Raw genomic sequence first — 14471 nt, forward strand, 5'->3', positions numbered from 1 at the left:
CTTTATTTTACTCTTGAGTTCCCATCTGGGAAGAGCTGAGTCACTGGCTACAGCCAGACCTGACCTGGTCCTGAACGGTTCATGATCCAGCTTTTATCACGGCCTGAACAAAATCCATCAGCTGAGGGTCAGAGCCAGGCTGCCCACACCGCGCCTCAGCTGAAACAGAGGTGCCCACATACATGAATGTGAGACAAAACCTCCTCTCCAGAGCCCTGCAAGCGTGAGCACGGCCCTGTAGCTTATGGCACTTACGAAAGAGATGGGAAACACGAGTCCCACAACTGCTTCTGCACCTTATTTGGCTCCTCTTTAATGTATAACACAATAAGAGCTTCGAGATCAAGGGCTGGAGCCCAGCCCATCTCTGCCCTCGCTAAGTGTCCTGATTGCTGTGCTGAATGAAGAGCCCGAGCTGTAGCGGGATGGCATTCCAAGTACGCCCACTTTATAGGACACTTAACTGTCTAAAATGGGATACCGCTGCAGGGAACAGGAACATAAAAAACAAGGCCTTGAGACATTTGATGGTTAGATACAAGTCCTCTGCTGGACCCAAGCTCTGAAAGGTGCCAAACGCCTCTTCCTGGCCATGCCGAGCTGTGCCTGTGGTGTCTGGAGGGTGGCACTCACCCACTGCCAAAACAAGCAATGCACTAGTGTGGGACAGCTTTTATATGATCTAAATTAAATTCAGACACTCAAATAAATAAATAAATTTATAAAATAAAAATCACAGCTTGGATGTTAATGGGCTTCCCTTAGAATCAGACCCAGCATGAACATCAGTGCAAGCACACAAATAAACGAGGGGCTAAGCTGGTTCCTGGCATGTCCAAAAGTGCTATGACAGAAATTCAATCCAATAAACTCAATGACTTGATAACATCAGTTTTGAATAGGGTCAAGGAGCTTGACCAGGAGCTAGTGAAGGGGAGGAGAAAACTGAACCAATCCAGCAGCATTTTGTACCCATGGTGCATGCTCTGGTGGCAGCTACAGACCCACCTTCAGTGCATTTGCTTCCAAACGTAACAGCCCCTTGGGATTTAACAGCAAAGACAGACTGCTAGGTGCTGGCCATCAGACCTCAAATCTGATAATACAGTCCTTGCCTTTGCCCCTTTTTGGTAGGATCCAGGTGCTTTTGCTTCTCCCTGAAACTGGATCTAGCCCACAGACTCCAAGTAGGCAGGAGATGCCGTGTTGACAGTGGTTGTTAACAATGGCCTCTCCTTCTCCCTCCTTCAGAAAGTGCTGAAATATTTTGACCAGATGCGTCATTTCCAAAAGTGCTAGAGACCTGACGGAATGCAGCACCTATCACACGTTCGGCAATGGTGTTGAAAACAGATTACTTTCCTTTGTATTTGATAAGCATAACACGTCTATGTTTATTATGTGGTCCCCTGAGGATTTATTACAGGTTTACCATTTCATTTATTTGCTTTTTTTGTGCTTGTCAAGTGTAAATACTGGAATAAATACAAAGGCAGTTACAGCTTAGCAGCATTAAGGACTTGTTGAAACACAGTTCGAAAGTTTTCCTTTCTCTCCAGTAAATCTTACCTTTCTGTCCAATCACTTTTTTTTTTCACGTGTAAAGATCATCTTTCTGAGGTATTTTAAGATTTCATTTATTTGTTGAATGCCAAATCCCCATAAAAGCATATTTCCCCCCTTCATTCACTCAAACCCTTGACAATATTTAAAGTCTCTCCTAACATTATTCATGGCAAAACATTTTCCTGTTTGCAAATTCTAGCCTCCCCCATCCTTTCCATCTAGTCTGCTGAGCCTGTTACTACAGGTAGTTTGCTGTAACAGAAATAAGTACAATCATCACTACAAAAGAAAACAAACCCTTCCGTGCTGGCACACACATTCAGGGTGGGTTCATCCCACTGAACAACAAGGCAATTAGCCCAAGTCAGACACCAGTGTTCCCTCTTTAATCAGTGGGGTGAGATGCGCATCTCCAGCCAGAAGTCCTCCTGTCTATCAGCTAATCATGGCTATGACCTACATGACCACCTTTGAAGAGATACCTGATTTATTGGCCAGATCATGGTAGGTGATACAAATCTGACCATAAGAGCCTACCTGTACCTTTGATTGTGCTGTTTCAATCCAACAAAATCAACACATTGCAAGGAAAACTCAACCCAAGAGTATGTGCCCAGTGTTAGCCATATCCTTGTCAAACAAACAAGAGGTAGCTCAATGGCAGATTTCAAAATCTTCCATGAAGATTACATCCTGCCCTTTTTGGAAACTTGTGTTGCACACATCTATAACTAGTTCAATGCTTTTCCACACTGGAAAAAGAGCTGCATGGGAGGAAAAATAATAAAATCGTCACCAAAACACAAAGCGGCAAAACTGAATTTAATCCAGTCTCAGATGTTCCATCTTTGAAGTGGACAACCACTGTGTACAAGGCTTTGAAGAACGGAGCCCCTTGTCAATTTGTTCTGTATTCTGATCTCTGCAATCTTTTGGTCAGTCTCAAAATCCAAGCAGATTACAAAAAAAACACCAAATTGTTCCATAAAAGACAGCACTGTCATACTTGTTTCTTAAAAGGCAAAGTTGATATTAGAGCAGCTGGAGTACTGTTTCACCTAGAAATATCATAATTCCCATAGAAACCAGGACAGAAAGACTACAACATAGAAGATTGCCAAAAAGGGTCATTAAACCCAATTTAAACACCTTTAGCTCTTCTAACCTTCCTACATTTCCTAGAGAGTCTCCATAGATACTCTTGGAAATACAAATCAGTATATACCAAAGGAAGCCAAGAGAGACAGCTGTTCAAATCCTGTAAATTAGGCAACACTGAGGTTAGCAGGTAAATTGTTTTGTTATCTCAAGCACTCAAAGGTAGCAAGTCTGACCCCAAAAACTGGCTCTCAAAATCCTGAGGACTTACAAGAGAGGGAGAAGGGATGGAGAGCGTAGATCTTGTCTGACATCTGATCCTCTCCTCATCTTCCATGCATGAGGGTTACAGGTAAAGTTGCCTACGCTGCTAAATATTGAAAAGGTGTTTGTAGCACATAGGTTTAGAAGAGGTTTCTGCTTCACGTTTGTTGTTTCCTGCCCAGAAAGTACTTCTGCTCCCCAATTGTAGAGTGGTCACGTTCCCACAGTCTCATCTGACCCATAAGGGAATCGAGGGGCCCCTTGACACCACAAGCCAAGGCCCTGCTATGGTGCAGTCATCACTGTCTGTACCCAAAATAACAAGATGAAAGCGAGCTCAGCTGCACCAACGTATGCAGCAGCTACGCATCTGGCGGAACTGTAAACACCATCATGGGTGTTGCATGATACCACATGTCCCTGAACCCATGAACCCTGAGCACCCAGACAGCCAAAACACCAGAGACAACCCATCAGCTGCAGGGGTGTCTGGCAGACCCGCAGCACATCTCGATGAGGAGGCAGGAGACCAGGGATGAGTCTCCCCAACTTGTCCTTGAAGATGCTGGGAGACAGCAGGGCCATGCTCTGACCAGAGTGGTGGAAACGTGAGGACATCTGGGATCCCCTCCAAGCATCTGCTAAGGGTCTCACCAGCAACTGCCCTACCACAAGACTGGTGAGCACACTACCTATCTTCACCTAACGTCATCCTTTAAAACCCAGCATTACTTTCCTCAGTCATGCGATGTCTGAGAATATCCATTCAGATGAGAGTCAACAAGGAAAGGGAGTTTGAAGATATTAAGTACATATGCTGAAGGAAAACAGACCATTCAATGAGCAAATGTAAAATTATACACTTTATCAGCAGCCAGCCACTTCCTCAGGTAGTGCTTGGAATGTTGGAGATAATGAAATATAAAATCCCACTGCTTTACATCAGCTACTTTCCTCACCTAATTCTACTGCAGCTTTACTATCATCCAAACCTAGAAAACTGCTCCTATAGTCTAAACAAAGAGTTCTTTTGTCATCACCCTTGACAACAATTCAATGTTTACTCTGTATTTGGCAGTTTGCAGAAGGCTCCGCAAGCCCAGCCTAAACCAATTCTGCACTGCAGGGAAACGTGTGACCAGAACAACAGAACAAAAGAGGATTCTTCCCAGCCTGCAAGGGCAAGTCAGAAGTAAGAGCACTTCAGTAGCTTCTAAGAGGGAAGGAAATCACAACAAGGGAAAACACCACAGAAACAAATTCATTAACACCCCCAAAGCTTAAAAAGTAATCAGAAAATATAAAACAATTACTAATCCAATTAAAAATGGTTATTACAACTATCTGCCCATTTGCAAATAATTTGAAAACAGGGGAAAAATATTTCCAGGCAATCCCGCCATTACACTTCTCTAAATTTCATTTATATCCCTTGGGACTTGATTATCAGCTAAAGCCTAGTGGGTTTTTCTCCTGCTCACATCTTCAGTCTCATTCTTCTTCTACCTTTTCCTTGTTATCCTAAAGTCTCCCTCTTTCCTAGAAAATCACTTAAAAAAACATCAGCAGTCAGACAAAAAAAAATAAGTCACTGGTACGCCAACCAAAGGATGTACCAAACCAGCCAAAAATGCCTGCAACCTCAATAAGCCATTTCTCATACCCTCTCAATCAAGGCAACCAAATGGCTTGTACAGAAATCTTAAGAAGAAGATGCTGCAAATATGAACATTGCTCTTGGGTTTTTAAACAGTGCTGCTGAGTTTGTGTTTATGCAGGGCTTTGATTTTTTTTTTGTCTCCAGGAACCAACTGTGGCCTCTAGTATTTATGGTTAAAAGTTTCACTTTGTGGGATAGGGTTAAGAAGTGCCATCTCTGTATGCTTCAGCCATCAAGACATACTAAGGTGGAAATATCTTGTTAAAAACTATCTAACACAAACAAGGAATATACAGCCTGTACTGCAAGAAACAGGGAGAAATAAACATTTTTAGTGATAGCTACATTGCACAATAGCATTTTCTAAAATAAGCTGACAAAATAGCTTTTATCTGAGATAAAACATCTCATTTACTTTCTAAAGTGTGCTGTGTTAAACATTTCTTCTTTTATTGCTGGGAATAACCATTTTAGCAAAGAAATTGCTTATTTACAGTAGCTTGAGCTGCAGATAACTCCCTATTTTATTTATTTCCATGCAAAACATAGCTTTTATCTCAGTAAAAAGTTATTTTGTCAGTCAGCCTTCCACTAAATATTTTCCTCTCATAGGCACAGACGTTTTCCTGTCTTTTGAAACAAAAATACACCACTCCTACAAAATCCATGGATGAAATGGAAGCACATACAAAAGCAACAAGGCATCCACAGCTTTTTATCAGCTGGAACAGAACATACAGCCAAAGAGGGGAAAATCACATTCCCACAGGCTGGAGGGATGCACATCTAAAACGCATCTCACCTACAGAATACAGAACCTACATGGACACAACAAAGAATTTAGGTAGCCATAGCAGATCTAGGAGCTACCGTAGCTATAAACTGATGGGCACTGCTCTTGGTTTGCTATTTTAGGAAAACAAACGTAAGTGTTCAAAATCACCGCTGCTAACCATTACGGGTCAGCCTTCACTTCAGCTCCACTGAACACACCAAGTAACTCCCCAGCCTTTGAGACGCTTTCCCCCCCTCATCCCTTAGTGTGGGATGTACCAGCACCCCAGGTTCCCTAGGAACAGCAACACACCTGTTCCCGCCCAGAGAGGAGAGAGAGGACCCTCTGCCTGTCCTTTTCCATCATCTGCTGATTGTACAACCCGCAGGGAGCCCACACAGCCTCAAAGGCAGGATGAAGCATCACCCCCAAGAGAACCAATTGCTCTGCAGATCAGGCCCCCCAAAAACCCACAAGACCACAGGAGCTCTCTCCACCCCACTCCCCAAAAGTGGGAGCACAAGCCCAGGATGCACCCCAATGATGCCAAGGTGCCTGGCCCACATCCCAAACAGTCACCCCACGCTTGCCCTCTGCACCCAAAGGTGCCCCTGAGCTCACAGAGATGCCATCCCCTCCAGTTTCTTTCTCACCTTTAATCCCAAATATTCTTCAGACACACAACCCCCCAATGTCGTGCACCTCAGGCACAGCTGTGGCCTTACCTTCATTGGAAGGGCTAAACCAAAGCATTGCATCTTCTGTTACATTTGTATGGAGAAGGCACAGAGCTGGAGACCCAGGATCATTAGCATAATGACTTTTAAATTACAATAATAATGAAGAGCCTTTAACGAGTCTCGAGTCAAAATCCTGAAAGTTTATTGCAGCACAAATGAGCTCTATCTTAATTTGTATTTCCTGATAGTCAAAAACCTCACTAAATACCACTGGAGATTAAAAGCCAAAGAAATGTAAAAGGCGATACTTGAGCTTGCATACCCTTAAAAATGCTTGGGTGTCTATCCCGCACTTCACAAGGAGCACTACCTTCCCCAAATAGTCTGTTATACCATTATATTTTACATTTACCTGGACCACTCAAAAGCTGTAGAACAGTCAGGCTGGGTTTTGCCTGCACTGGTGAATTAGGCTGGGTTCCCAGAGGAGTGTGTGTACACACACATCTATTGTACCCCAGCGAGCTGTCCTTGATGATAAGTGGGACTACTTGTGGCAGCACAGCCAAGCAGGTGCCAGCAGCATTTGCAATGTGATACCCGGGCAAACTTGTGCAACATTTGCGCAAAGCTGAGGCTAGCACCAGTCCCCCTCCCCAGCACCCTCTGCATCACCGTCTAATGTTTAACACGGGTGAATGCAGGGTGACTTAAGCAATGTTTAACCCATTTTTGACCAGATAAATTGATGTTATTGTGAACACCACTGTGGACTAGAAGTAATCGTTTTTAATGACCCTGTCAATGTAAGTCATATTTTAATAGTAATACTAAGAAATCACAGACTGATGGACCGTTGGAAACTCTTGACCACCTGTTTCCGAAGCCCAGAGTAAAATCCTGCCCCCCCTGCAAAGCAAGGGCAGGATTTCAGCAGGGTCCAAATTTCACTCCAGTTGTTAAAACAATATAAACCTAACAATGCAATGTGCAAGCATGGGAATGTAAGGCCAAGCTCTGCCCTTCTTTGTACCTCAAGGTACAACAGAAAAAGGAGACTGTCTTTGTAAGGGACACCCCTGGAGCACATCTGGATTAGTTTCATCTGAAGGGGATCCAGTTTGTTCACTCAGACGGCTCTGCATGACAGGCACGGGCAGAGGGGCACCCAGGAAGATTCACTTCAAAAGAGATTAACTTCAAAAGCTCCCTCTCCACCCAAAGCAAAATGCTAACACCCACAGCACCCACCTCCTCCTTCCTGGGCTGGGGTGGGTTCCTGACGGGCTGTGGGGGCACAGCCCAGCAGGTCCCGCAGCGCCAGGGCCAAGCCAGAGCCTGCCCAGGGCTGCCCACCATCCCACGTAGATTCTCATGATGTTTACACTGTTAGAGTAAGTTTTAAATGTCAAGTGTGCCATTCTCAGGATTTATGAAATCAATTATCTCCGTTTGCTTGGTTTTCATGATTCCTAAAGTTCTGCTTATACGCAGCAGGCCAAAATTACCATGCTTATTGGAATAATTCCCAATTCAAATGAAAGAATGCTGGTTTTAGCCAAGTATCAAAGTAAAATGATTGAGAAGCGCAGCTTCTCATCAGCCTCGCACACACTCACGTGCTTCAACAGCACAACACAGCACTAGGTGAAATGAAGATTTTTATAGCAGCAGTGTTGCTTCCGACTCATATATAGATCAAATTCCCCAAGTTCATAAAGTGCTTCAACCCTTCCCTGGCCTGAAGAGCAGCTGCGAGTGGGGCAGGACTTTGTGCTTGTCTGGGTTGAGAGGTTAATGGCTACTCCACAGACAGTTTTGCAGTTAACTGGCAGGTCATTTTAGCAGATGATTTGCAGGAATTTTGTAACACTTAGAGATAACCCTGTGAAGTACTTCTGTCAGACCTTCTTCACTTTTTGGTTTTTTTTCAAAGGCTGCATCAGATAAAGCAGAGAAAGCGGGCAGGTGAGAGTTTCCTGGACGAAATCACACACTGCCAAACGCTGCCCTTTCAGTTTCCAAACAGCAAACTTCTCCAAATTAATGTCAAATGGAGTTCGGTGCTTGTCAAAAGTATTTTAAAATCCTCTCCATAAAAAGCTTTAATCTTTCAAATATCTCAAGGCATGCAGCAGACAGCCAGTTTTGATCAACATCACAACAGAGTTTCAAAGTTCACACCTTCACCAAACATGAAAACGATGCAAGAATGACCAAGCTCCTACTACTTAACAAAACAGATCTTCATTCCTACTTGAGAATTCATCCACTTAAACTGTGTAAATCATTAGACTAAGAAAGGAATAGATCATGTCATCTATTTTTTTCTGACCTGAACACACTCTTATAGTCTAACAAAATATCTTTTCCAAGCTTCTTGCTCCAAGTCGAGTTCTTATCTTCTGCTACTAGATAAAGAGCTACTGGTTCAGACAGACAATGACCACGCAATCACCTGCACCTTAATCCAAATGTTTTTCTTTAAGGTCACAAGCCAACTGCCTGTTTTTTCTGCAAGTCCTCACAGGACATGGAAACGGCATTTATGAGCTAACTTACCACATTAGCTGCCCCCCAGCATTTTGGAAGAAAGAGGAGTGGCTTGTGAAGTGATGCACCACAGTAAATTCAATCAGTTCAGTTAAAAATATATCACTATCATTTTCCTGAAGTAAAAAGGACCTCAAGCCTGCAAACACAAAGGAGAGCACCACTCGTTCCCCCTAGTCCCTGCTGCACGGCATGACTAGTTACAGTAAAGCACACGCTGCCAGAATTATGCCACAGTTTGATTAGTTTTTTTAATACAATAATCCAAAATGAAGCATCTCCCAAAGAGTCATTTTATGTACTTTCATCTACTTTTTTCAGAAAGAATATAAATATTAGCTTTAGGGTGCAGAGAGAGGCAGTGAGGAATGTATCTGGTTAAACCTCAGAAAGTCAACAGAAGTATGGGATCAGGTCCACAGCAAACTTTATAGAGTGGCACCTGCGGAGGAAATTACTCATTGCATGATTGATGCCACAATTAGAGGCATAAAAAGTAATTCCATGACAAACAAGCAACCAAGCAGAAAAGGAATAACATCCTAAGAGCATGTATGTGCTTATATTAAAATATATATTAGACAATATCAAACAGCCTTCACACATACACACTCAAATTCTCACACGTGAGTGGTACAGTAGCCCTCTGTCCCCCAAACAGCGCTGATTTTGGGGCTGTATTTGGCTAGTATCTGCCCCAGCCCTCCAAAAACAACCCCACTGCAACTAGTCTGTTACGCAGCCATAACTCATTGCTGTCAGAGTCGCCATTTCCCACAGGAACACACACCAGCAATGCAAACCAGCGCAACTCCGCCAGTGTCACATCCACCCAGGCCCCACCAGTGGAGAACTGGCCTGGGGTCTAAGGATCTACCAGCCAAATCTCCCAGTATGCAGAAGGGAATAAACATGTTTTGTTGCTAAAAAAGTAAAGATAGCAAATCTCAACTTTTTTTTTTTTTTTAAGAGGACAAAAAATAAGGGAGGGGAGGTAGCCCTCCAGATACACTTATGTTCCCTACAGCTTTGCAAGTTAACATCACTTATTACCTTTATGCAAGCACCTCAAAAAGCTTCAGTTAAGTGACCACCTCAGCTGAGGGAGGATGTACCCTTCCACGCACACTCGTATTTATTTACCCTTGTGATCCATGTTTACTTATCAACTTTAATGCACCACTTCAATCCACAGCACGTGGGCTTGATACATTTTTGTGGCTGCTCTCCAAAAATTTCACAGGTAAACTGATGCCTCAGGAAACTTAAAGCTGCAAACTAAAATGCAAGGGGGTTATTTCTGCTCGTGCCCCCATGCTGATCTGACAAGCAGAACTAAGCGCTTCACGAGCCTCAAATGCTTGCTTACCTGAGACTGACACTTTCATGAGGGCTTCTAGAGGTCTGTTGTTGTCCAGATCACGACTGAGTTTGAGTTCCCCAGTGGCAGAGTCCAAAAGGAGCAAGTTTAATTCATTGCCTTGCACAAAAGTGTAGGCCAGGCTGTCAGACACATCGGGATCATGAGCTGGGATCTTGCCGATCACGCCGGATGGGAAGCTGTTAGACTTGTTGGTCACATAGTTGTTGAAGAGGATCTGGAAGTCCTGCAGCACAGGCGGGTTATCGTTCTGATCCAGGAGGCGGATGTGCACCGTTGCCCGGCTCACCAGAGGGGCAGAAGTGGCCTGTACCACGATCACATACTCTGTCCGGCTCTCGTAATCCAGGTCCATCAAGGCCGTGAGGTCTCCATTAAGTAAGTCTAGCTGGAAGACCTCAGGGATGTTCCCTTCTACGATCTGGTACATGATCTGTGCATTGGTTCCCTCGTCAGGGTCAGCTGCACTGATCCGAGCCACGATAGAGCCCACAGGGCTGTTCTCCTCCACAAAGATGTCAAATTCATCCTTCTCAAAGACAGGAGGGTTGTCGTTGATGTCCAGCACAGTCACTTGGATATCCACAGAGGCTTTCAGCGGTGGGCTTCCCCTGTCCACAGCAAAAGCCCGCAGGCTGTAGACAGCCACGTTCTCGCGGTCCAGCTTGCGCAATGTGCGTATCACTCCAGATGTGGGCTCAATATAGAAGTCTCCATCTCCATCATCACCGCCTTGGAACGTGTAGAGGAGACGGCCATTGAGGCCTGAGTCGCGGTCGGTGGCAGACAGCTGCAGGACGCTGGTGGACAGCGGCACATCCTCAAACACCGAGCCCTGGTAGCGGTCGCGCAGGAAGCGGGGCGCATTGTCATTGGCATCCAGGATGAGGATCTCAACATATGTGGTGTCTGATTTCTGAGGGATGCCGTTGTCGTGGGCTGTAATGGCCAACGTGTAGGAGGCCTGGTCCTCATAGTCCAGCTCCATCAGGGTGGTGATGGTGCCTGTGTCCGGGTCAATGCGGAACTGGGGGATATTATCGTCCAAAATGTAAGTGATTCTTGCGTTCTCCCCTGTGTCTTCGTCAGTGGCACTGATAGTGACGATAGAGGTGCCAATGGGCTTGTCCTCACTGACACTCACTGTGTAGTGAGAGCTTTGGAAGACTGGGCGATGTGTGTTGGCATCTGTGATGTTGATGAAGACCTGGACGGTGTCAAAGCGAGTGCCGTCAGAGGCAGTGACTGTGAGCACATACTGCCTTTCCTGCTTGTAGTCCAGAGGCAAGGCCAGTGTGATCAGCCCCCCTCCGCTCTGACTGGTGATGGCAAAACGGTTCCTGGTGTTGCCACTGGTGATCTGGTAAGTCACAATGCTGTTAACGTCCCTGTCCACTGCTGTCAGGGTGAGGACACTGCTGCCCACAGCCGCATCCTCATTCAGTCTGAGGTGATACACCTTCTCTGTGAAGGTGGGGTTATTGTCGTTCACATCCAGGACAGTGATGGATACGCTGGCTGAGGAAGTCATGACTGGCACACCATGGTCTCTGGCCTCCACTCCAAAGTGATAGTTCTCCACAGTCTCTCGGTCCAGCTCTGCAGCCACTGTAATCCAGCCTGTGCTATTGTTGATCTGAAAAGGGAACCCAGAGTCACCAGCAACAGGGGCACCTCCAGCAGAAGGTGCCATCTCTATGAGTTTGTACTCCAGTCGGGCGTTCTCCCCAGAGTCAGCGTCCACAGCCTGGATGTGCAGCACCGAGTAGCCCAGAGGAACATTCTCCAGCACCGTGGCCTGGAAGGGAGTGCTCACAAAGATGGGGGCATTATCATTCACGTCCACAACCTGCACCGACACCATGCCACTGGAGTTGATCAAGGGTGGTCTGCCCCCATCCTGGGCTTTGATCCGGAGCGTATACTCCCGAATAGTCTCATAATCCAAAGGGTTGATCAGGTCGATGGCGCCAGAGAAAGAGTGGATATAGAACTGGCCTTTCAGGTTGCCACTCACGATGCTGTAGTGCACCTGGGCATTGCTGCCCCGGTCCCGATCTGTGGCCTGCACTTGCATTATCTGGCTGTTCACGGGGGCATCCTCTGGCACCTGGACCAGGTAGCGTTTCTCACTGAACTGAGGGTAGTTGTCATTCTCGTCCTCTACAGTGATGTGCACCATAGCCGTGGCACTCCGTGGGCCTGGATCCTTGCCCTGGTCATTGGCTTCCACCACCAAGTGATACTCAGAGACCTCCTCGCGGTCCACCGGGGCTCGGGTCCTCACAACCCCGGAACGTGGGTCAATCTCAAAAACCCCATCACCCGCTCCCGGCTCCAGCAGGCGGTAAAGCATGTTGGCATTGGCTGGGGCATCGCCGTCAGTGGCGCGAATGGTCAGCACCTCATAACCCACCTCCAGGTTCTCCCGGATGCTCTCCCGGTACTCGGGCTGCTCAAACACCGGCTCGTGGTCGTTGGTGTCACTCACGGTCACTGTCAGATAGGTGGTGGCCGAGCGGCGGCGCGGGGAGCCGTGGTCGGAGGCTGTCACCTTTAGCACGTGGGTGTCCTTCGTCTCCCGGTCAAGGCTGCGAGCAGTGACCACGCTGCCCGTCTCGGCATCGATGGAGAAGTAGTCATTGGAGCGCTCATCAAAGAGCGCCTCCATGGAGTATGCCAGCCGGCCGGCCTCCCCCTCGTCGGGGTCCTGGGCGCGCAGTACGATGACCGCCGTGCCGGCCGGCTCGTTCTCGGGGATGGAGACCTGGTAGCTGGGCAGCTGGAACTGCGGGGGGCTGTTGAGGCTCCGCGCCCGCCGCGCTCCGCGCCGCCCGCCGCGCTCTTCCCCCGGCGGCGGGGCGCAGCCGGCGGCGGCTCCGCGGGGCTCGGGGGCCGCCCGCTGCCGGGCGCGCCGCGGGCAGGGACCGGGACCGGGACCGCGGGGCCCGGCGGGCGCAGCGCGGCGAAGCGCGGCTCCCGCCGCCCTCAGGCGCCCCGCGGGCGGCACAGCCGGCGGCTCGGTAGCGGCAGCGCGGCGCCCCGCGGCCCCCGGGGGCAGGTGGAGGAGCGGGGCGGCGCGGGGCGGCCGCAGCTCGCCGCCGCCCGCCGGCGCCAGGGCGCAGAGCAGCGCGGCCCAGGACAAGCAGGCGGCGGCGGACAGCCGCAGCATCTCCGGGGCTCAGCGGGCAGCGATGCCGGGCAGAGGGCTGCCGCACAATCCATCCACCCGCCGGGCTGCCCGCCCGCCCTCATCCATCAGCCGCCGGCTCGGCCCCCCCCGCCGCCCTCGCCGCCCGGGCGCTCCCGGCCCAGAGCCCAGCGCCCCGTTCCCGGGCAGCGGGCTGTAGAGCTCCAACTTTTCCACCTTAAACTTTGAAGTGAGTTCAAAATGGCTCCTCTCCTCCTCCTCCCACTGCCGCTCCCGAGAGGGTGATTAGCATAAACCTGCTGCTCGTCTCCTTCAAAAAAAAAGGAAAAAAAAAAAAGAAGAAAAAGAGGGGGAATTAAATACCGAAGTCCCCCTGCGACGGGGCTCACCCACGGGCAGCGCGGTCCCGCGTGGCTGCGCGACCCGGCGGACGCACCCCGTCCAGTCCTTTCCTATCCCGTCCCTGCCGCCCCGTCCCGCTCCGCTCCGTTCCGCACGGGCTGAGCGGCGCAGGCTGCGCGGCGGGCGCTGCCCGGGGCGGGGTTTCCTGCCGGCCCCGCCCGGCCCCTCCCGGGCGGCGGCGGCGGCGGGGCCGGGCCGGGGCCGGCCCCTGGGCGCTCCCACCGCGTCGCCCGGCGCCTCTCGGCGGCCGGTCCTGGCCCCGCGGCCCGGCAGCCGGCAGAGCGGGCCGCCCCGGCGGAGGCTGCGCTGGCTGGGCCCGCACGGGCGGCTGGCGGAGCGGGAACCGCCGGGACGGCCCCGCTACCCCCGCCAGAACCGGCGCTCCGAGGGGCGGCGGGAAGGGGCTGCGCTGCGGCTGCAGCCGCTTCCCCCGGCGTAGCCACCTGTCGTCTCGGGTCTGTCGTTCAGAACTCAATTAAACGGAATTTGAATGTATTTATTTTTATTCTCCCTGGGGAAGGGGGAAGTAGTATTACGTTTTCAGGGCAGAATCGGCATCATCTGCCTGACTTAGGGACTGCCGCGTACCCCGGTGATAGGTTTTGCTGACAGGCTCTTTTCTGTGAACTGTGCCGAACAGCAGGTAGGATCTGGAGCCTTGAACTAGAGATTTCTTTGGAGCAATTGCAAATAATTACATACGAGATGCAAACGTAGGTAGTTTGTGGGAAGAAGCAAAGCCAAACCCCGCATGTGAATGTTACAGTGGTGATTATATTGTCAATTCTATGAATTTATGCTAAAGAGTTTCTGTCGTTTTACTTTTTTTGTGGGTAACGTTGGCGTTGCAGCGATGCGCCCGGGCTGAGCCTCCATCCCTGCGGCTGCAGTGGCCTCTGCTGGCAGCGGCGGGAAGGGCTGGGAGCAGCCCCGCTGTAAAA

At 49.1% G+C, this 14471-nt stretch overlaps 1 protein-coding gene across 1 annotated transcript in view; it reads right to left on the reverse strand.

Annotated features, from left to right (window-relative positions):
• The window catches only part of CELSR1 (cadherin EGF LAG seven-pass G-type receptor 1), a gene marked incomplete at its 3' end in the record, with an annotated part of 168072 nt that extends 154147 nt beyond the window's left edge, over nt 1-13925 (reverse strand). The window contains exon 1 of the mRNA XM_080363807.1: nt 9966-13925. Coding sequence (XP_080219933.1) covers nt 9966-13149 — 3184 coding nt within the window. The 5' untranslated portion in view covers nt 13150-13925. The remainder of the gene's footprint in view (nt 1-9965) is intronic.
• Between the last annotated feature and the right edge of the window lie 546 nt (nt 13926-14471).

The sequence above is a fragment of the Nesoenas mayeri genome (assembly GCF_963082525.1).
Source record: "Nesoenas mayeri genome assembly, chromosome: 1".
NCBI classification, from domain to species: domain Eukaryota; kingdom Metazoa; phylum Chordata; class Aves; order Columbiformes; family Columbidae; genus Nesoenas; species Nesoenas mayeri.